This window comes from Trematomus bernacchii, unplaced genomic scaffold (genome assembly GCF_902827165.1).
Source record: "Trematomus bernacchii unplaced genomic scaffold, fTreBer1.1, whole genome shotgun sequence".
NCBI classification, from domain to species: Eukaryota; Metazoa; Chordata; class Actinopteri; order Perciformes; family Nototheniidae; genus Trematomus; species Trematomus bernacchii.
In genome coordinates, this window is record NW_022987593.1 from 13,691,655 (window position 1) to 13,714,358 (window position 22,704).

Genomic DNA, 22,704 nt, shown 5'->3' on the forward strand with positions numbered 1-22,704 from the left:
AGACACACCTGGGGTCGCTGTTCAGTCTGTTACGCTGAGCCATGCATTGTCTGGAACGTAAAAGGGACGAAGAAGACAAAGTGAAGTGACGTACTTCCGGTTCAATGTGAAAACATTCCCAGTTAAACCATAGATATATATAAAAGCATATGTTTATATATATCTATGAGTTAAACAACATAAACAAATCGCTTAATAAAAAGATAAAACACTGGCATGTAATTGACGTTTGGATTAAATAGAATGGTTTTGAATAATAGATGAGAGTAAAATCTACGTCACAGCCCCACCCACTTTTGGGGAAACCAACGCTGTCATTTGAACGGCGATCAAGCCTGAAGCCACAGAGCTCTTCTGCTGTCCTTAGAGGAAGTTTGAGGTGTTTGAGGTGCAATAAACGACACAGCAGCTTTTTGGCATGTTAAAACTCTGCCTCGCAGCTGGCGAAATTACAGCCTCGCCTACTGATTTTAATTTAACCATAGGATATCAAGCCCGATCGTCGATTTCAAATGTGTGCTCTAAAATGATATTAATAAATGACTATTATCATTATTATAAGCTAGAAAAGAAATGTCAAAGATAGGTAGAAAGCAAACGTATTTAAGATATGTTCAGAACAAACGTAACGTGGGACAAAAGACGTTTCTTGTTAAACGTAATTGAGAATGCTGTATGAAACGACTACAAACAATATTGTGATTATTAAGCATTAACCAGCATAATAACGGATTTGGTCAACTGAAAAGTCAGCCGCCAGCCAGCGCGAAAATAAGTTTGCTCTAAAATGATATTAATAAATGACTATTATCATTATTATAAGCTAGAAAAGAAATGGCAAATATAGGTAGAAAGCAAACGTATTTAAGATACGTTCATAACAAACGTCATATGAGAGAAAATAGGTTTCTAGAAGATATGTAGAAATTAAACGTATTTAAGATATGTTCATAACAAACGTAACGTGGAAGGAAATACGTTTCTTGCGAAACGTATTTGAGAATGCAGTTTAGTTTTGTGGGAACGTAATTTCTAGGAGACAGGGTTGGCCAGAGATAGGTCAAATGACCCCAGAAGTGGGTTTTTTTGTTGCTAAATCTCTCTAAAAAGGTCAAATTTCTCTTGTTTTGCATCAATCTTGATACAGGGTACTTATTATATGTTATAGTTTGGATTCCTAAAGCTGTTAGTCTACCATCCCATCATCCAAGGGTGGTTTTCACTATAAGTAATTTCTTTTTTGGACGGACACTATCATTTACATTTTTTGACTGTGTTCAATCTGAATTTACTTTAAAATAAAAACATCTATATTGATTCTGACTGTTCTACATCCAACTCACAGATCCTTGCTTTGAGAAAAAAGATTATTAATTTAACCCTTTTAGAAGGGAAGATATGGTCATTTGTTCAGGGAATGTCATTTTCGAGCCTGAAACCTGAAAAACAGGCTCAGGGCTAAACAGGAAAGGCATCCATCAATGATCCTAATTAACCAGGAAGATTTTTTGGGCTAAGGGTAGTAAATGATATAAAGTATTCTTACACTTCTGCTTCTCATAGAGTGCCTACAGAGCTCAGTGATTCGCTTTAACAAAATAAACTCATACAGTAACATCTTCACCTCATGTAAAGTCAGGAAAACTCTGAAAGTTGAGAATCAAAATCCCTCTAAAAAGAGCAGCAGTAACAGGTAGTAGTTGAGAGGAATAAGACACATTGGTTTCTCTCAAAAGGAACCTAAAACTAACTGAGTTCATCAGGCTGGTAACACTTTATATTAAGGTACACACATTGACCATCAACTAGTTGTTAATTAACATGCATATTTGCAGTATATTGGCTCTTTATTAGTCATTATAAAACACTTATTAATTCCTTATTCTACATGACCGTTATCTACAAGTAATAGGCCATTAGTTGAGAGTTTTTCCTCAATAGAGTGCGACAGTGACGCGTCCTAAAACCCGGAAGTAAGCTTCTTCCGGTTCCCTCGACAAAAAAGCAAAGCAATTTCTCCATAGGATTTAGGAAAATAGCTGGAAATAAGGTCTGTGGTTGAGACACATTTAAGAGACGGATCACGTTTTGTTCAGTTGGATAATCTCCACATGTCTACCCTACTTTAATAATTTTCGAATCATAAATCTATCGATCATAAATCTATCGAATATGTCAGACATATTGGACCCAATCTCCTAAAGGTACAAATAAGCTTCAGGACTCTGGGTGGGGCTTTTTCTATGGCAGCAGTTGGCATTTGAAGACTGTTGATGCTGGTAGATGTTGGACTGGCTGAGCGAGTTTCGGCCTGTTTAGCCGGGGAGCTGCGGGACAAACAGCCGTCAGCAACAGGAAGTCAAATATTGAGCAGAGCATATTAAGACCAAAACTCATGTACAACAACTTCCTTACTTGCAATAAATAAGCACTAATTAGAGGGTTATTGAGGAAACACTCTCAACTAATGGCCTATTACTTGTAGAATATGGTCATGTAGAATAAGGCATTAATAAGTGTTTTATAATGACTAATAAAGAGCCAATATACTGCTAATATGCATGTTAATTAAGAACTAGTTGATGGTGAATGTGTGTACCTTAATATAAAGTGTTACCCAACATAATATGTCGATTCTCCTCTGTCTGAATAAATAATATACTATAGCCTATGAATTTTGATTGATGCAGCCATCAGACAACTTTCCTCTGTGGAAACTCAGCCTCAGGGTGGGGCATTCACTTTGGCATCAGTTCACTGACATTTAACAACTGGTTTGTTTGGAGATGTCTGAACGATAAAGGAAGTTTTAGGCCTGTATAGACGTGTTAAATGTGGCCGTAAAAACTCTGCCCCTCTGATCATCTCTCCTGTCAGAGTCAGCTTATCACTCATCTTATTTCATGTGTTGATTTGTTTTCATTCAAGGAAACAAACATCGATATTTAGAGTATTTTCTACAAGATAAGTTTACTGTGGTGACTGATTTACATATGGTTTAGATTCTGTATACAACACATAAGTGGATGATTTAATCTATTCAACAATCAAATCATGATCTCTTCAACACTTTATCGTAACACATGTGGAGAATATCTATGAACGTTTGATAAAGCTACAAATATTTATTGTAACTTTAAAAAAAAAAAGGTTGTTTCTAATGACACCAAATTTGTCAAGCTAGTTAGAATTGATAATAACATTAAATGTTTTATAATCAATTGTTATAAAGCTTTGTTAAAGAGAAAGGCTTATTACGTGCCTCTACTGTGTACTTAATAAAATATGTGTAATAGTTATACTGCTAGAAAAAGTAAAATGAAGCTAAATAATATGATAAATCCTCATTTGTGTTTAAAATGGTTTGGTTAATAACTGTTAACTTGTATATTTACATGCCAGGTTTTATATTGATTACTGGTAAAATGGCGTATGAATCAAAGACATCTGTAAATATGTGATTGTGAGTTCAGAAAACAGTAAAATAAACTAGATGTTTGGTCTGAGAAAGCAGGGACTCGAGCACTAAACACTGAACAGGAAGGCCTGGTTTACACATCATTTGTATTTCATGACACATTTCCTGAGGCTAATTCACATTAAAAAAATAATAAGTTGATGGCTTTTTGTGTGAAGAGCTTGTTGGATGAAATGTTTGTTTCCACTATCAGTGATTGGATATTGGCTGTAGAGCAAACTGATATCAGTGAGGTAGCATTCACTTTTATGAGTGAAGGCAGTCACTATAACACAAAAACTACTCTTTACAATGAAGTAACTAACTACAGAGTTTAGTATTATACAAGTATTTATGCCAACAACTCATATGAGGAAAAATTAGGTTTGATTTAATTACATTTTTTAAGGATATAACAGTTTGACTTAAACGTTTTGTTCAGTTGGATAATCTCCACATGTCTACCCTACTTTTAAAATGTTCATAAATCTATCGATCATAAATCTAAATCTAAAGGTACAAATAAGCTTCAGGACTCAGGGTGGGGCTTTTTCTATGGCAGCAGTTGGTATTTGAAGACTGTTGATGCTGGTAGATGTTGGACTGGCTGAGCGAGTTTCGGCCTGTTTAGCCGGGGATCTGCGGGACAAACAGCCGTCAGCAACAGCCAGGAAGTCAAATATTGAGCAGAGCATATTAAGACCAAAACTCATGTACAACAACTTCCTTACTTGCAATAAATAAGCACTAATTAGAGGGTTATTGAGGAAACACTCTCAACTAATGGCTTATTACTTGTAGAATATGATCATGTAGAATAAGACATTAATAAGTGTTTTATAATGACTAATAAAGAGCCAATACACTGCTAATATGCATGTTAATTAAGAACTAGTTGATGGTGAATGTGTGTACCTTAATATAAAGTGTTACCCAACATAATATTTTGATTCTCCTCTGTCTGAATAAATAATATACTATAGCCTATGAATTTTGATTGATGCAGCCATCAGACAACTTTCCTCTGTGGAAACTCAGCCTCTGGGTGGGGCATTCACTTTGGCATCAGTTCACTGACATTTAACAACTGGTTTGTTTGGAGATGTCTGAACAATAAAGGAAGTTTAGGCCTGTGTAGACTGCAAACAGTATTACAACATGTGTTTCGTCCTACTTTCAATAAGCACACATTGCATTGGTTATGTATCATTAGCGATTATCAGACGCAGAGTTTGTATTTGTATTTGTATTGTATTGTATTGTGTTGTATTTGTAGTTTGTACTCATCTAGTTGGCAAAGCTTTTTGTTAATTGGTCCAAATGTGGGGACAGGAAATGACCAGACGATCAAAGCTCCCTGCAACACGTAGACCTGTAACAATACAAGTCCACTAAACTGGTCTGTGATTTGAATCGGTAAACAGTTTCCTTGTTTGTTTTTGAATAACCAGTACACACATTGGAATCAGAGATTCACATATTAAAACGTCAAATATAAACTGGAACAGTATCCCCTTTCGCTTTTAAGCCAGGGAAAATGTGTATGTCACTTTAATAATGTCTAAACATGAGGAAGATAAAACCAAACCAAAAGAGCTGCAGTAAGAGGCGGGGCAAAACTGGAAGGGCAACATATCATAATCCTTAAATCAAACTCAAGGTCTGCAAGTTTTGCAGTAGTGTTTCGACAGTGGAGACAATTCTGTTTCTCTATAAATTAATATTAAACTCATCCAGTCGTCAGCTCTTACTCAACTATCAGGGTCTCTGCTACAAGGGTGAGTAGAGCTGTCAATATTTAACTCTAACTGTATTTTTTAGTTTGAAGACAATCTTGCTCCACCTTTTGTGCAAATGTTGAATGTAATCAAAAGTATAACATTTTAAAAACGATTAGATTTGTATGGGATATGTCAGACATATTGGACACACTCTCCTAAAGGTACAAATAAGCTTCAGGACTCAGGGTGGGGTCTTCTCTATGGCAGCAGTTGGCATTTGAAGACTGTTGATGCTGGAAGATGTTGGACTCGCTGAGTGAGATTCGGCCTGTTTAGTCTACAAATATTTACACCATATATGTTTGTCTTTAGCTTGGTTATGCACCATTGGCAATTTATTTTGTCCCTACAACAGTCAACATTTAGGAGGAACAGAATCAGGCTTACATTTTTGTATTTTAAACTTGGCTAGTTGGCATAGTATATGTAGTGCCATAACTACAGCACTACAGTACATATTACATTACATTTCATTTAGCTGACCCTTGTATCCAAAGCGACTTACAATACAGTAAGTGCATTCGACCAAGAAGATACAAACTTGAAGAAAACAGAATCATATAAGTACATCAGGTTTCATAGAGCCAAACCATTTTACAGTAAGTGCTACTCAACTGGCTTTAGATAAGCCAGTCCTTTATTAGTATATAAATGCTTAGTTAGTATATTAGTGCTTTTTATTTTATTTGTTTTATTATTATTATCATTTTTTTTTTTTATTGCTCGAAGTGGAGTCGAAAGAGATGAGTTTTCAGTCTGCGCCGGAAGATATGTAAGCTTTCTACTGTCCTGATGTCAATGGGGAGCTCATTTCACAATTTTGGAGCCAGGATAGCAAACCGACGTGTTTTTGCTGATGGGAACTTGGGTCCCCCTCGCAGTGCGGGTGCAGCGAGCCGTTTGGCTGATGCAGAGCGGAGTGCACGTGCTGGGGTGTACAGTTTAACCATGTCCTGGATGTAGGAAGGACCAGAACCATTCACAGCATGGTACGCAAGTACCAGTGTCTTGAAGTGGATTCTAGCAGTTACTGGAAGCCAGTGAAGGGAGCGGAGGAGCGGTGTGGTGTGGGAGAATTTAGGAAGGTTGAAGACCAGATGAGCCGCTGCATTCTGGATGAGCTGCAGAGGTCGGATGGCACATGCAGGTAGAACAGCCAGGAGGGAGTTGTAGTAGTCTAGGCGTGAGATGACGAGAGCCTGGACCAGAAGTTGCGTCGCTTTCTGGGTCAGGAGGGGATGTATCCTCCTGATGTTGTAAAGAGTGTATCTGCAGCAGCGGGTTGTAGTAGCGATGTTTGCAGTGAAGGACAGTTTGTTATCTAGGGTCACACCCAGATTCCTTGCAGTCTGAGTCGGGGAAACAACAGAGGGGCCGATGTTGATTGTTAGGTCAAGAGTGGGACAATCTTTTCCCGGAAGAAAAAGCAGTTCAGTCTTGTCAAGGTTGAGCTTGAGGTGGTGAGCAGACATCCACTGAGAGATGTCAGCTAGACAAGCAGAGATGTGTTCGACAACCTGGGTCTCTGAGCGGGGAAAGGACAGAATTAATTGGGTGTCGTCAGCTTAGCAGTGGTATGAAAAACCATGCGGGCTAATGACTGATCCGAGCGAGTTTGTGTACAGAGAGAAGAGGAGGGGACCGAGGACAGAGCCCTGAGGGACCCCTGTAGATAATTGCCAAGGGTCGGTCTCGGACCCTTTCCAAGTTACCCTGTAGGTGTGGTCTTTGAGGTAGGAGGTGAGGAAGGAAAGTGCAGAGCCTGAAACTCCAAATTCTTGGACAGTGTGATGCAGGATCTGATGATTCACCGTGTCGAATGCAGCAGACAGGTCCAACAGGATGATGACAGAGGAGAGGGAGGCTGCTTTAGCCGTGTGCAGTTCCTCAGAGACAGCGAGGAGAGCAGTTTCTGTGGAGTGACCTGCCTTGAAACCAGACTGGTGCGGATCAAGAAGGTTGTTCTGATGGAGATAACAGGAGAGTTGTTTAAAGACAGCGCGTTCTAGTGTTTTAGACAGGAATGGGAGGAGAGAGACAGGCCTGTAGTTTATAACATCGGACGGGTTGAGTGGGTTTCTTTAGGAGAGGGTTTACTCTTGCCTCCTTGAGACTGTTTGGAAAGTGACCAGAAGTTAGAGAAGTGTTGATGAGATGGTTGAGAAATGGTAGAATATCAGGAGCGATAGTCTGAAAGAGGTTTGAGGGGATAGGGTCCAGAGGACAGGTGGTAGGACGGGCAGAGGTAATGAGGGTAAGAACCTCACTTGGAGAGAGAGGGGAAAAGGAGGTTAGTGTGTGGGTGAACGGTGGGTCTGGTGACCCAGCAGTGAGCAATGGTGAGTCGGAAAAAGAAGAGCGAATATCATCAACCTTTTTTTTCAAAGTAGTTAACAAAGTCGCTTGGAAGAAGGGAGGAGGGGGAAGGGGCTCTGGGGGGGGGGGGGTCAAAGAGGGTGGAGAAGATAGAGAATAGTTTTTTGGGATTGGAATAGGAAGATTGGATCTTATCTTGAAAGAAAGTGCTTTTTGCCTGAGAGATCGAAGATGAGAAAGAGGAGAGGAGAGCCTGATAGGTTAGGAGGTTATCAGGGTGTTTGGATTTCCACCATTTCCGCTCTGCTGCTGTAAGAATGGTTCTATTAGCACGCAGTGCGTCATTCAGCCAGGGAGCAGGAGGGGACTGACGAGTCTGCCGAGATGTGAGAGGACAGAGACAGTCCAGAGAGGATGAAAGAGTAGAGAGGAAAGTTTCTGCAGCAGAGTTTGGAGGCAGGAGTTGAAACGAGTCAGAGGAAGGGAGGGCTGAGAGCACCGATGAGGTAAGAGTAGAGGGGGAGAGGGAACGAAGGTTACGGCGGACAGGTGCAGAATTAGAAGAGATTAGTTTGTTATGTTTGGAAAGGGGTAGAGTATGATATGAAAAAGAGATCCGAGGTGTAAAGCCGGTTTACAGAGAGGTTAGAAGTAGTTCCTTGAGAATATGAGATCAAGGACATTGCCAGCTTTATGAGTTGGTGGGGATGGAGACAGTGAGAAAGCAAAGGCGGTTAAAAATAAATATTAGTTCAGATATCTTTTCTGTCTGGAGGTTGAAGTCTCCGAGAAGTACAGTGGGAGGGCCAGTTTCAGGGATGTGTGAGAGGAGATGATCTAATTCCTCCAAGAAGTCCCCCAAGGCGCCTGGTGGACGGTAGAGAACAACAGTGGTTAATTGTATAGGATGGGTTACTGTGACGGCATGGAATTCAAAGGTGGAAGGAGAGAAGTTTGGTAGTTGGTAGAGAGAAAAGCTCCATTTGGGAGAGAGCAGGAGACCAGTGTCACCTCCTCTGCCAGTGGGTCTGGGTGTATGGGTGAAGGAATATGCTGTGGAGAGAGCTGCTGGGGTGGATGTGTTGGATGGTGTAATCCAGGTCTCAGTGAGAGCAAGGAAATCCAGAGACTGCAGGGAGGCGTAGCAAGAGATGAAGTCAGCCTTAGGAACAGCTGACTGGCAGTCCCACAGGCCGTCTGTAACTAGATGTTGGATCTCAGTGGAGCATGTGGGATAGACGAGAGCAGGCTGGTTTAAACGATTACGAGATGCACGGGGCCAGTAATAATTGCGAGAGGACACATGAACAGGAATGGAGAATATACACGTCTTAGCAAGAGGGGACAAAAAACAAAAAACATGAGCGATAAGTAAAAGTAAAAAAGGATAAAGTAAAAGTAGGATTTGCCGCCTCTTTGCCTCCCTCGTGACTCCAACAGGACTCCTTTGTCTTTGTCAGTCTTCTGACTAAGTGCTGACTAAGTGCTGCCTAAAATGGACACCAGTCCTGATTGCTGAGTTGTCACAGCAGTGGGGCCACGCCCCTTTAATTAGTTAACTCTCTGCAGCTGATGGGCAGCAATTGAAACCGGCTCACTCCTGAGTTCTTAATGAACTTTTTAGTGACAATTATTTACAATTACATTAACCCTTACATATACTATCGTTTGATTTTAATCACAATGCACATTAACTTACATAAATAATTTAAGAGTTAACATGGAGGGCATTCAAATTGCAATGGTCAAAGCAACAGCTAAAAATTGAGCAGCCGGTTAATTTCTATTTTTTTTAAATTAACTCTACCAGTGTGAGTCAGACTCAAATAATTATACCCTGATGTTGGGGATGCCCTGATTCAATACACTGGATTCAATACTACACTTATTCATCTATTCAGGTATCTGGAAAGCCAATCACCAATCTTCTTTAAATATAGTTTTCTGATTTTTTAGCTTTTATTTTAAGTGGTAAAAAAATTCCTACATGTGCATTCAATTAGCAAGATGTCTGTATATAACACATCTATGTCTACTTTTGTTTTCAATGTGCAGATATGGCTAGCTGTCTGCTATCTGAAGATCAGTTTCTCTGCTCCCTCTGTCTGGATTTGTTCACTGTTCCAGTCACTATACCATGTGGACACAATTTCTGCAAAGACTGTATTACTGAACACTGGGATATAGGTGACAAGTGCCAGTGTCCCATGTGTATGGAGGCGTTTACCATAAGACCTGGTTTGAGAGTCAACACTTTACTTTCTGAAACGGTTGCTCAGTTCATAGAGGAAGCTAAACAGGAAGCTAAACAGGAAGCTAGCAGCAGCTCAGAGCATCAAGTCTTCAAACCAGGAGAAGTTCCCTGTGACGTCTGCACTGAAACCAAACTGAAGGCCCTGAAGTCCTGCCTGGTGTGTCTGACCTCCTACTGTGAGACTCACCTGGAGCCTCATCTGACAAAGTCAGGCCTGAAAAGACATCAGCTGATCGACCCTGTGGAGAACTTGGAAGACAGGATGTGTCCGAAGCACGATAAACCTCTGGAGTTGTTCTGTAAGACCGACCAGACATGTGTCTGCATGCTCTGCCATGTTTCAGACCACAAGATGCATGATGTGGTTCCTCTCAAACAAGAATATGATGAAAAGAAGGCAGCGATGGTGAAGGCAAATGCTGAATCTCAGCAGATGATCCATACAAGAAGAAAGAAGATCAAGGAGTTCAAAGAATCAGTTGACTTGAGTGAAAAAGATGCAGACAGAGAGATAACAGAAGGTGTTCAAGTCTTAACTGCTCTGATGGAGTCTGTTGAGAGAGGACTGAACCAACTTATTGACACGGTTAGAATGAAGCAGAAAACAACAGAAGGACAGGCCAAGACTTTCATCAAAGACCTAGAGCAAGAAATCTCTAAGCTGAAAAAGAGAAGCGCTGAGATAAAGCGTCTATCACACTGTGATGATCACCTTAATTTTCTCCAAGGTGTCCAGTCCCTAAAAATCCAACACCGACCACCCACCAAGAACTGGACAAATGTCAGCTTTCATCCATCATATGAGGGCAGTGTGAGGAGAGCTGTGGCTGAGTTGAAAGACTCACTAAGTTTAGTAATGAAGAAGCAGCAGGAGGCGGAGCTGAAGAGGGTCCAGAGGTATGCAGTGGAGGTCACTTTTGATCCTGACACAGCAAATCCTGAAATCATCCTGTCTCCTGATGAAAAACACGCACGTCCTGTTAAGGTAAAGAAGGATCTCCCAGACAATCCAGAAAGATTTTCTGTTTGTGTTTGCGTCCTAGCAAAGCAGAGTTTCTCTTCAGGAACATTTTACTACGAGGTTCAAGTTAAAGGGAAGACTGGATGGGAATTAGGAGTGGTCAGAGAGTCGATTAACAGGAAGGGACGAATCCGACTGAGCCCTCGGTGCGGTAACTGGTCTATATGGAGAAATGGAAATGAGTACAAAGCTCTTGATGATCCTCCAGTCCGTCTCTCTCTGAAGTCTCAGCCTCAGAAGGTGGGGGTGTTTGTGGATTATGAGGAGGGTCTGGTCTCCTTTTATGACGTAGATGCTGCAGCTCTGATCTACTCCTTTACTGGCTGCTCCTTCACTGAGAACCTCTACCCATACTTCAACCCTGGTTTTTTTCATAGCAAAAACTGTGCACCTCTGATCATCTCTCCTGTCTGAGTCAATTAATCAGTCATCCCATTTCATGTGTTGATTTATTTTTCATTCAAGGGAACCTTTTTTTTGCAAGTGTTTCCAAGTGGAGACTGAACAGAAAGACGACTGATAACAACAACAATAAATACTTTGTGGAGCAGAGAGAAGATTTCTGTAACTTTCTACCACTGATATTCTCATAGCAGTAATCAGTGTAAACCTGAAACATGATGTGAGCGACACCACCACCCAGTCCAGTTTATCATTAACCGTGGTGGAGTGGGGACGGGCGCTTTTAATTCTCTGGCAGTTATGATAAGGAAACTCTTCATACCCCAAAACGGGTAATTTAAGTAAAAAAAACAAACAGACGCTACTGTCATGGTTAAAGCTGGAATAAAAAACTAATTCCCTAGAGGACACGTCGATGGGAAGTGATGGACGTCGGCCGGAGTGATGGAGGCCGAGGCTTTGGCAGGTCGCCATGAGAGGAGGGGTCCACATGAGGAAGAGGAGGAGATTGAAGATGAGGAAGGGTTGTTTCCTTTCGATCCTCTCATTCTATATCGTCCTCGCTCAGACTCTGTGCACTCACGATACGCTGAAGGACAGGAAACAACAAGCGTTAACAGAGAGGAAGTAACCAATCAGGATGAAGATGGAGAGTCAGGGAAGTGTTTTTGTTTTATATTTTATACAGATTTTTTTTTTTAAGTTTAATTAGTGGTGGAAGTATGTCTCTCCTGTAGTGTGTTCTATAGGTTTTAGTGCATGTAAATGGTCTTGTGAGGCTAAAATCCCAAAGTTTCCTCCATAGGGAGTTTCTCTCTCCTGTTCTCCATATTGGCTTTTTTATTTTTCCTTGTGTTATTTAAAACTGTCTGAATTTAAAAATGTTGTAATGCTTTGAGAACAGGAAGATTAATGGAGATCCAAAAACAGTGTTGGAGCCATTTATAATTTTGTAGTATTTAATAGTTAAACATATAAAATATCACATTTAATTTGTATTTAGTGTCATTTTAATTAATTAATGTAGAGTATTTGTTTATGTTTTCGATTGAAGGTGGAAACGGGGGATTTGGTGTTTATTGGTAGACATGTGGAGAAATAAAATATATATTTGTTACCAAGGCAAGAGAAGATGTAAGAACATTATTCCTTTTTCTTTTAATTGATGAAACCTAAGAAAATAAACTGCACAGCTCAAATTATTGCCTACAAAGCACCTTATCTCAGCAGCAACATGTGATACCTGGTGCAACAGCAGCAGTTTGACTTTGTGTAAGAGTTGTGCTACCTGGCTGATGCTGGGCAGTTTGGTGAGCAGCATCTGGAAGACGGGTGGAGGCAGAGTCTGCTGCAACACCTGCAGCAGCTGCTGGGGCTGCCCACACACTGCGATGGCGTTGGTCAGGTGGTCCACGCCTTTCTCATAGTCTCCTGTGGAGAGGAGACAGAGGTGAGGGAAGTACTCAGACACTTCACTTAATAAGCCAGCCTAAAAATAGTCATGCATTCAAAATGTTAATTAAGTAACAAGTATTATCAGCATAATGTTTTTTCCAAAGTTGTAGTTTGTCATTATGGAGCCATTACAGTACTGCATCATATGATGTAAGTTAATGTGTTTTTGTTATTTAAAGAGTAACACTTTGTAAAACAAAACTAAAAATACTAAAGTATTACTTAAGTACAACTACCTCAAGTACAAGTATCTCAACATTGTTATTAAAGGGGCCATTTTGTGCTCATATTCAGGTTCATATCAGTATGTAGTGTCTCTACTGGGACATGTCTCCATGCTTTAATGTTCAAAAAGCCTCTTTTCACCCTCTGTCTGAAACCAGAGCCCAGTCTGCTCTGATTGGTTAGCTGGCTGGCTCTGCTGTGATTGGTCAAACGCTAAGAGATGTCCCGCCCCTTAGCCTTTCATGTACGATGTGTTGGAGCGCTAGCCAATAGCTGTGTGTGCGTGCGTGGAGGTGTGTGTATGGAGGTGTGTGTGTGTGTGTGTGTGTGTGTGTGTGTGTGTGTGTGTGTGTGTGTGTGTGTGTGTGTGTGTGTGTGTGTGTGTGTGTGTGTGTGTGTGTGTGTGTGTGTGTGTTACCCTGAGCCAGCAGCTCCTCCCCCAGCTGGATCTCCTCCAGGAAGAACTTCTGCACCGCCTCAGCGGTATTATGTATTATATACATAATAATAATAATTCAATAATATATTTTTTCTAATACAATAATAATAATAATAATAATAATTGTATTATCATACTACTACTAATAACAATAATAACTACAATAATAATAACTACAATAATAATAATAATTAATGTTGGTACATAATCTGAATGGAATATGGAATTCTTGAATTTATAAGTTTCAAAGAGAAAAACTAAATATCAGTGATATAACAACAACAACAACAACAATAATATGGTAAATAATATACAGAGATGTTTGCACAGAGATTTCCTCAGGTAAAATGTTTCATATATTTGAGAAACTAAGAAATATTTGTATATATTTTGCAACTTAACAATTTTCCTCTTACTATGAAGCACACTGTAAATGATTGACAGGAGATAAGAGGAAGCGTTACAACACGATAAGGACTGTTTGTGCTCACCTTTGCCATGCCCGCCCGGTCTGTGGCTACCTGCTGCTTTCTCCTTCCTGCGACAGAGACACAAAGAAATACAAATTAAAAACCACAGATGATTCACCAAGAAATGGATTTAACAACTTCCTGTTAAACAGCAAGATTTTTATTTTGTTCAAGGCTTTAACTGCTCCTTTAAAATGTAAAGTAACCTTGATTTAAGTGGTTTAATCACTGGGGGATATCATTCTCTACTGTCTCTTTATTTCTTAGCTTAATGAGGACATTTAACATGTTGTTATGTTTCAGCATTAGGCAACAACCTCATCAATCGAGACCCAATATCTCACGAGGAAAAAGTGAGAACAGGATAATATGATTGCTTTAATTCAGGCAACAAAATGCCATAATGATCCATAAGGGATGCTGCCTGAGAGAAAACACTCTTCTTCCTTGTTATCATGACCACTAATGTTACATATTCAATGTCTAAAAGGCCTTTAGTTTATTTGATTGTATATAGATTTCTGATTTAGAGTGGATACATATTGTACTTGTTGTATGGATGTGGATTATGTCATCCATTACATTTTACTGACATGTGTGTCCAATAAATGTAACTGAACTCTTCTGATTTAAGTAAAACTTGATCATAATGAAGATAAGAAACAGCGTGACACACCTGTGAAGCAGAAACTTTGCTCCCTAACTATCAGAGAAAACCTTGTTGATCAGAGGGAGGGAACAAACCAGCTGCAGTGAGAGGAGGAGCTACAGTGGAAAGAGGAGAGCTTACACGTCACACTCAGGAAACGAAAGTTAAGGACGTGCGCGGCGGCCGGAAGAAGGAAGTGAAGTTGGAGACGCGTGGCAGAAAGTTCACAGAGAATCGGAAATTCGGATACATACAGAAACGGTAGCATTGGACTGTTATTTTGGCGGATTTGCTTAAACTGTACATTGAGTGTTTCATCATGTCAACCAGCTCAGATGGTAGCCAAAGAAACAATATGGAATGGATGATATCCAAAGCTGCGAAGAAGAAAAGATCTTTGAGACAAAGAGATAGTTCAGTAAGAGCTCGAAGTTGGTCGGATTGGTCGGGTGAAGCAGACGAGGCTAAGCAAAACAAAAAATCAAGAGTCAGTCAAAATGACAGCCAAGCAATGTTGAATAAAGAAATAGAACACGAGTGGAAAGTGGTAATAGAATTCAATCAGGATGGTGGGCACTACCACCCGATTAAACTTACCAAAGCAATTGAAAAAGAGATTGGAAAAATTAAATTTGCTAAATTCATGAACAATAAGCGGGTATTGATACATGCCAATAACAAACAGCAGCAGGAAAAGATTCTGGGAATGAACTCACTGAATGGGGAGAAAATGAAGGCGCATGTTCAAGGAGCAATGGCAAAACTGAGAGGAGTAATCTCAGGAGTACCATTGGACATGTCAATGGAAGATGTGAAAAGTGAATTAAAAGGAGGCAAAATAGTGGAAGTCACAAGGCTTAAAAGCAAACGGGATGGTACACTCAAAGAAACATTATCAGTTCTCATTCAGTTTGAGAGAATCTTACCTAAGGCAGTACAAATGGGATATTTGAACTTCATGGTTAGGGAGTACATCCCCAAACCTCTCAGGTGCTACGCATGTCAACGAATGGGGCACACAGCGCAGCAGTGTAAAGGACAGCTAAGGTGTGCGAGATGCGGAGGAAAACATGAGTATGGTAAATGTGAAAAGGATGCAAAGGTTAAATGTTGTAACTGCGGAGGAGATCACAGTGCTGCGTTTGGAGGTTGTGAAGTGCAGAGAGAGGCCGGAGAGGTGCAGAGAGTTAAGATTACAAACAAAGTTTCATACGCAGAAGCAATAAAGAAAGTAAGGGGGACAGTAACAATCAATAAGACCCCTAGTGGAATGGAGCAGAGCATTACAATACAAAATGTCAGGAACACACCAAAAAGTAATCTTCAAATCCAACCCCACAGCGCCACCAAGAGTAAAGAGGATGATGATGTTTTAGGAGTGAAAAAGGTGAATTTTGTGGTATTTATATGCCATACTGTAAATGTTGCATTGCAGTTAAAAAAGAAAAGTGATAGAATCAAAGCCATTGTGGAGGCAGCTGGAAAATTCCTTGACATGAAAGATATTAAAGCAGATCAGATACATGCAATGCTAACTATAAATGTAGCTGGGGAAAATGAAAACCAGGATGAGGGTTAGATCCTTAATCATGGTGCTGCACATACTACAGTGGAACGCAAGAAGCCTCATAGCTAATGGTCAAGAATTCAAGAAATATATATATGATCTAGAGGTAGTCCCTGAGGTAATATGTGTGCAAGAAACCTGGTTACGACCTCAATTAGACTTTGTCATTCCAGGATTTAGCTGTATAAGGCATGATAGAGATAATAATCAAAATGGTGGAGGGTGTGCCACGTTTCTCAAAGATGGTGTGGCATATAGGGAGGTGCAATCTCCTGATGATATAGAGTGTATTATAGTGGAAATCTGCAACCCTAGGAAACAAGATAACATTAGGATAATCAATTTATACAACCCATGTAAAAATCTAACCACTGATATATTTAAAGAAATAGCAGGCAATAAACATAGGAAGGAAGTTTGGTGTGGTGATTTCAATGCACACAACAGTCTATGGGGCAGCAACCATGCAGACAGTAACGGAAATATAGTGGAAGAAATGCTGGAGGAAAGAACACTAGTATGCCTTAATGATGGACATGGCACAAGAGTAGATGTACACAGGGGGAAAGTCTCATGCCTGGATCTGACATTAGTGTCAAACTGTTTGGTTCATACATGCGAATAGTTTGTTTTGAATAACTCCACAGTAGGAAGTGACCATTATCCAGTGCTTACTAAAATGAATACTAATGTATATATACAGGAAGGACGTGCAATAACCAGGTGGTGCTTTGCTAAAGCTGATTGGGGGAAATTTAGGATATGGTGTGAGGAGTCGGTACACCTGCTAACATCAGAGGGAAGCATAGAGGTCATTACAAGCCAAATAACGCAACATATTCTAAATGCAGCAGAGAACAGTATACCCAAAACAACAACCAAGGGTAGGAAGAAAGTGGTGCCATGGTGGAATGAGGAATGCAGCAGGGCTATTAAAGAGCGAAATAATGCATTTAGAGAATTAAAGAAAAACATTACACAAAATAATGTTATAGAGTTGCAAAGGAAAAGGGCAGCTGCTCGAAGGACAATCAAATACACAAAAAAAAGAACATGGAGAGAATTTTGTTCTACCATTGGCAGAGGAGTAAAATTAGGTGATGTCTGGTCCATGTTTAAGCGGATGAGTGGGAAAAGGAAATCCATTACAATTCCAGCTTTGGTTGATGGGGAGAGGCTGGCAGTGACAGATAAAGAGAAGGCAGACATGTTAGGAAGGACACTTGCAGCAGTACATAGCGGGGAACATCTCAGTGATATTCATAGGCAGCAAAAACAGCAGTTACTAGCAGAGAATGAAAACGTGAAGGAGAAGAGACAGGATAATAGGTCAGCTCTTGATGTGGAATTTACAATGTCAGAACTCAAAATAGCCTTACAAGGTACAGGTTATACAGCCCCAGGACAAGACCAGCTATGTTATGCTATGTTTAAACAGTTGCCTATGGAAACTATGACAATGGTGCTGAGTCTTTTCAATAAAATCTGGAGAGAAGGAGATATGCCAAGTTTGTGGAAAACAGCAGTCGTGCTACCATTCAATAAGCCAGGGAAAGATACAGCTAACCCTAGTAACTACAGACCAATAGCTCTTACATCACACCTATGTAAATGGATGGAAAAGATCATTGTCCGTAGGCTCTCACATGTACTGGAGCAGAAAGGGCTGCTGAGTAGTTTTCAGAGCGGATTTCGTAAAGGGCGGTCCACAATAGATGCTTTAGTAAGAGTGAGTAATGATGTGGAAAAAACATTGAAAATGAAAGAGATAATGGCAATAGTGTACTTTGACATTGCAAAGGCGTATGACTCATGTGGAGGGATGGGTTACTGATCAAATTGAGTAGAATGGGTATTGGAGGGAGTATGTACAATTGGGTAAGGGCCTTTTTAACAGACAGGACATTTAGAGTAAAGGTTGGAGCAGATATTTCCAATTATTTAGAAATAGAAAATGGTATTCCCCAAGGGAGTGCAGTCAGTCAGATATTATTTAACATCATGATTAATGATATATTGACATGCTTAGACACATGCATCCAATCGGCTCTATACGCAGATGATGGGGCTATTTGGATGAGGGGAAGAAATGCCCCATACGTAATGGAGAATATAGCTACAGCGATTAAAAAAGTGGAGAGGTGGTCATATAACTGGAGATTCAAAATGTCAGAAAGCAAGTCATGCTACATGGTATTTACAAATAAACGCAAGATTGATGGCCAACAGCTAACACTATATGACCGTCCAATGACAAAGGTGAATGAGTTCAAATACCTAGGACTGTGGTTTGATAGCAAATACACATGGAAAATGCATATTAATCAAGTGGAAACAAAATGCAAAAAAGTATTAAATTTATTGCGAGCTGTATCTGGATGCAACTGGGGCGCAGACAAACAAGCATTAATAGACATATACAGATCAATTATGAGGTCCACAATAGACTATGGTTGTATAGTGTATGGAACAGCAGCAAAAACATCGCTTTTAAAAATTGATAGAATACAATATAAAGCATTGCAGCTGTGTATTGGAGCGATAAAGTCATCCCCTATCAATGCAGTTCTGATAGAAGCAGGAGAGACACCTCTGGAGATCAGAAGAGAGAAACTTGCTCTGTCATACTGGGTCAGGCTACAAGGAAGTGGAGAGGAAAATATCACAAACAGAATACTACAGGATTGCTGGGAATATGCAAAATTCCAGGGACGTGGGTTTGGCTGGACGAGTAAGGAGAGAACGAGGGCATGTGGAGTGAAGACCATCACGTTTGCCAAAGCAAGCCCATTTAGCCGTGTTCCCCCATGGCTTTTCCCAGAAGCTAACATATGTGAGTATCGTAGAAAGGAAAAAAGAGTGGCAAGTAAATGAAGTGGGAATTAAAACAAGTATGTATCTGAATGAAAAGTATTACAATTGCCTACAAATGTACACAGATGGTTCTAAGAACAAGGAAGAGTGTGTTGGAGTTGGTATATACATCCCAGAATTTAAAATATCGATCTCAAAAAGAGCGTCTGATCAACTATCAGTATACGCAGCAGAAATGCTGGCAGTAATAATAGGATTACAGTGGGTTGAAGAGGTCAGACCAGATAGGGTGGTGATATGCACAGATTCATTGTCCATATTAAAAAGCATACAGTCAACAACAACTGTCAGAGAAGACATTCTCATAGAACTTAACCACAGCCTGTCAAGACTTCACAGAGGCGGTATGGATCTGCAGTTCTGCTGGGCGCCTGCATGAGGGGGTGAAAGGGAACGAGTGTGCTGATAAATGAGCAAAAAGTGCACTACAAAAGGAAATAACATTACAGTTCAACTTGGAGAAGGAGAAGGAAAAGCAGTCATTAAGAAGAAAGGGATGGAGATCTGGCAGAAAAGGTGGGAGAAAGACCAGAGAGGCAAAGAGTATCACAAAGTTCAAAAGACAATCACAATTAATATTTATAAAGAAAGAAACAGAAGGGAGGAAATCATGATAGCTAGGCTCAGAATAAATCACACAGCATTGAATGGTACGCTGTATGTCATGGGGAAAAGTGACAGTGACAAGTGTGGGAACTGTGGAGTAAAAGAAGATGTAGAACATATCTTGATACATTGTGACATATATAAAGCGGAAAGAGAAAAACTAAAGGCTAAAGTTTTAGAGGCAGAGAGGGAATGGAGTGTGGTTGGTATTTTGGGAACAAAAGGAGAGGGAGTGAGAGCTACCAGAAAGGCACTGTTTACATTCTTGAGTGAAACTGGGGTAGGAAAAAGAATTTAACATTAGGTCAAGAAAGAACATAGATTTTTATTTTATTTATTTCATGTTTTGTTTTTGTTGTTGATTTATTTATTTATTTTGATTAGATCATAGGTTAAAGAGTTGATATGATATGATGATTCATACTCATGTACAGTAGGTGGCGGTATGCACCTTTTAAGTTGTTTGCAATCCGCCAAAAACGAAGAGAAGAAGAAGAAGAAGAACGAAAGTTAAGTTAGTCAGAGAGGCAGCCACACTGCAGTCGAGACTAGTCTCCGTTTCTGTCTAAAGAAAATACAAACTGAGTTCATCAGATCTTTCTCAACAACACAGCAGAGTCTCTGTCAAACACTGGTGAGTACAGCTGATTATATTGACCTTTTCAACAAGCAGGATTAACACAAAACTTCAGCTCTACTCAGACGAAAACTCCACCCTTTACGTCCAACTTGTTTTTCTCTAACAACATAACCATTTATATGATATATAGTCCACTTTAAAGCGCTTAAACAGTCTCTTTGTATCAGCTCTCAGTACTTTGTAAATTGCCCCTCCTCTGTGGGACTAATAAAGGTATTCTGATTCTGATTTAGTAACTTGTAACTAGTGTTGCAGTACTCGAGACCGGTCTTGGTCTTGTCTCGGAATCGACTGCGTTTGGTCTCGGTCTTGTCTCGGACCGATAGGTCATGAGATTTTATGGCAAGACCGTTCTTATTATACATCCATGGTCTAGAGCAGGGGTGGGCAATTATTTTTTCCATGGGGCCACATGAGAAACTGAAAATATTGTGGAGGGCCGGGCCAAAAGGCTGAACTCAATTCTGCATAATATTAATTGTATTTCTTTATAAAAAGCAGTAAATAGCATTGTTTTGACAAGCTGGTAAGAGTATATGTTATAGTTAAGCAATGAAAAAGTGAGGTTGCCTTACAAAAAAATGTCATTTATTAAATCAAATTTCCCAAAACAATGGTAAACAAAATGAACGTTTTTCACCATTTGTGACTCATATTAGTGAACATTTTCAGTCACATTCACTCAAACACATTTTGAGTTTCATTTACTGTTGGAAAGAGGTTCTTAGCATTCTAAAGACATCACAATATTGTCTTTGTACTCCAAATATTAAGCAAGATACATCATATTGAACTGTCACTAAACATCACTGAACTGTGATTTTGAGAAAAAGGCTTCCAAAGAAAGTGTCCCAGTTCACTGCTAGTTGGTGCCTTTACATGCCAACATTTGTAGTCTAACCACCTCATTTGGTGTTTTTAAGTTCTCTTTTCTTGTTCAGTGAGAGAAATCTAGTCTCTGCTGGGCTTTAACGAGTGCATCAAAGTCAGGTTGAATGTCTGAGGTGGAGATGCGAAGCACAGCTGACAGATGATCATCAGTGAGAGAGGATCTATACCTGGATCTATTCGTAAACTTCATAATTGAAAATGTTTGTTCACATATGTATGCGTGTCCATGCACTCGTTTACCTCCGTGAACAGATCGCTCCCTGTCGTCGTCCCTTTCATCGACCGCATTGCTGCCAGCTCCTCCGTAATCTTGAAGTCCGGTGTTATCCCGCGGACGAATACGAGTAACTGGGCTGTGTCGCGGACATCACAGCTCTCGTCCAAAGCCAAGGAGAAAAAGTCGTAACTTGCCACTTCACGTTGCAGCTGAAGCTCCAGATTCCCCGCAATGTCCTCGATCCTTCTAGTCACGGTTCGCCTGGACAGCGGGACTTGCTCAAATGCGGCTTTTTTTTCAGGGCATATTAGTGCTGCAGAGTCCACCAAGCACTCTTTTGACAAACTCCCCCTCCGAGAACGGCTTACTGTTTTTAGCAATTTTGTGGGATATCACAAAGCTGGTCATGGTTGCTGCATCACTGGATGTGTGAAGCTTGGTAAAAAAGCCTTGCTGCTTTTGCAGCTTAGCTAGCAAAGCTTCCGATGTCCGCGCCCTTTCAGCGTCAGTCAAGTTTTTATATTTCTCCGCGTGTTTCGTCTCGTAATGTCGACTCACATTGTACTCCTTAAACACGGCGATCTGCTCCCCGCAAACTAAACACACAGTTTTACCTCCGACTTCAGTAAATAAATATTTAGCAGTCCAATTTTTGTTGAAAACCCTGCATTCAGCATCTACCTTTCATTTTTTAGCGGACATTTTTTTGAGGGCTAAAGTCGTCTTGTGACAAGGATCCAATAATGTGCACGTCTTGATATACGTATTGCGTCATTATGCACGTGAATAAAAAACAACTTCAAAATAAAAGCAATGCAGCTTTAGTCCATGCATGAGGTAAAGTTAGAAAATATGTTTATTTTGTAATTTCCAATTAGCCTTACACGGGCCGGTCAGAGTCAACCAAAGGGCCGTATGTGGCCCGGGGGCCGTACGATGCCCAGGTCTGGTCTAGAGTCTAGACCAGGGGTCGGCAACCCCTGGCACGCGTGCCAGCATTGGCACGCGGCACCGTAGCCAGTGGCACACTAGGAATAAGTCGAATAAGTGTGCAAAATATTTAAATTGTATTTTCGGATCCTGAACGAGACCGCCGCCAGAGCGCGTCTCCCCGTTACCTGCAGAAGGAAGCCATGCACGCAACGCAGCCCCGCTCTCTTTAACTCCAGGTGACTTTCTGCAGCTTTCCTCCGTGGTGCAGTGCTGATCGTTTCACCACGGAAGAAAGCACTTCACAAATTGCAGTACCCATAAGGAGCTTTACAAATGTTGCAGTTTTTGCGTGGCTGTGTGTGTCTTTAGTTGAAAGCCCAGTGGCGATCTGCTCATCTCTCATTGAAATAATATGCTACAAAGGGGCGGACTGGCCATCTGTGTGTTGAACTTTCCTGTCGGCTCCCAGACCGTAGTCGAGGAGGGCAGAAGCAACGAGCTTCAGGT

At 40.5% G+C, this 22,704-nt stretch overlaps 3 protein-coding genes across 4 annotated transcripts in view; 1 reads left to right on the top strand and 2 right to left on the bottom strand.

Annotated features, from left to right (window-relative positions):
• LOC117481747 (E3 ubiquitin-protein ligase TRIM39-like) overlaps positions 1-11,582 on the top strand; it is a 30,751-nt gene extending 19,169 nt beyond the window's left edge. The window contains exon 3 of one of the 2 annotated variants that reach the window (XR_004555802.1): positions 3,151-3,599. Coding sequence is in view for 1 of the 2 variants with exons in the window: in XM_034129625.1 (XP_033985516.1) it covers positions 9,894-11,243 (1,350 nt within the window). In the remaining variant the exon portion in view is untranslated. Of the gene's footprint in view, positions 1-3,150; positions 3,600-9,893 lie in introns of those variants that run through there. The other variant, XM_034129625.1, reaches the window with a different exon arrangement.
• LOC117481734 (E3 ubiquitin-protein ligase TRIM39-like) overlaps positions 1-22,704 on the bottom strand; it is a 937,572-nt gene that overhangs the window by 42,578 nt on the left and 872,290 nt on the right. The window lies entirely within an intron of this gene.
• Positions 11,683-13,414, bottom strand: LOC117481912 (mitochondrial import receptor subunit TOM20 homolog). Its single transcript, XM_034129853.1, has 3 exons — positions 13,330-13,414; positions 12,520-12,662; positions 11,683-11,820 (listed from the first exon to the last, which is right to left on the bottom strand). The coding sequence occupies exons 1-3, from the start codon at positions 13,412-13,414 to the stop codon at positions 11,776-11,778; spliced, it is 273 nt and encodes a 90-aa protein (XP_033985744.1). The 3' UTR covers positions 11,683-11,775.

Excerpts from the sequence above, each read along its gene's own strand:
- LOC117481912 (XM_034129853.1), bottom strand. The coding sequence starts at position 13,414 with ATGTATATAATACATAATACCGCTGAGGCGGTGCAGAAGTTCTTCCTG. Across the intron at positions 12,663-13,329 it reads GGAGGAGCTGCTGGCTCAGG|GAGACTATGAGAAAGGCGTG; the intron begins GTAACACACACA and ends TCCTCTCCACAG. Across the intron at positions 11,821-12,519 it reads AACTGCCCAGCATCAGCCAG|CGTATCGTGAGTGCACAGAG; the intron begins GTAGCACAACTC and ends CCTGTCCTTCAG.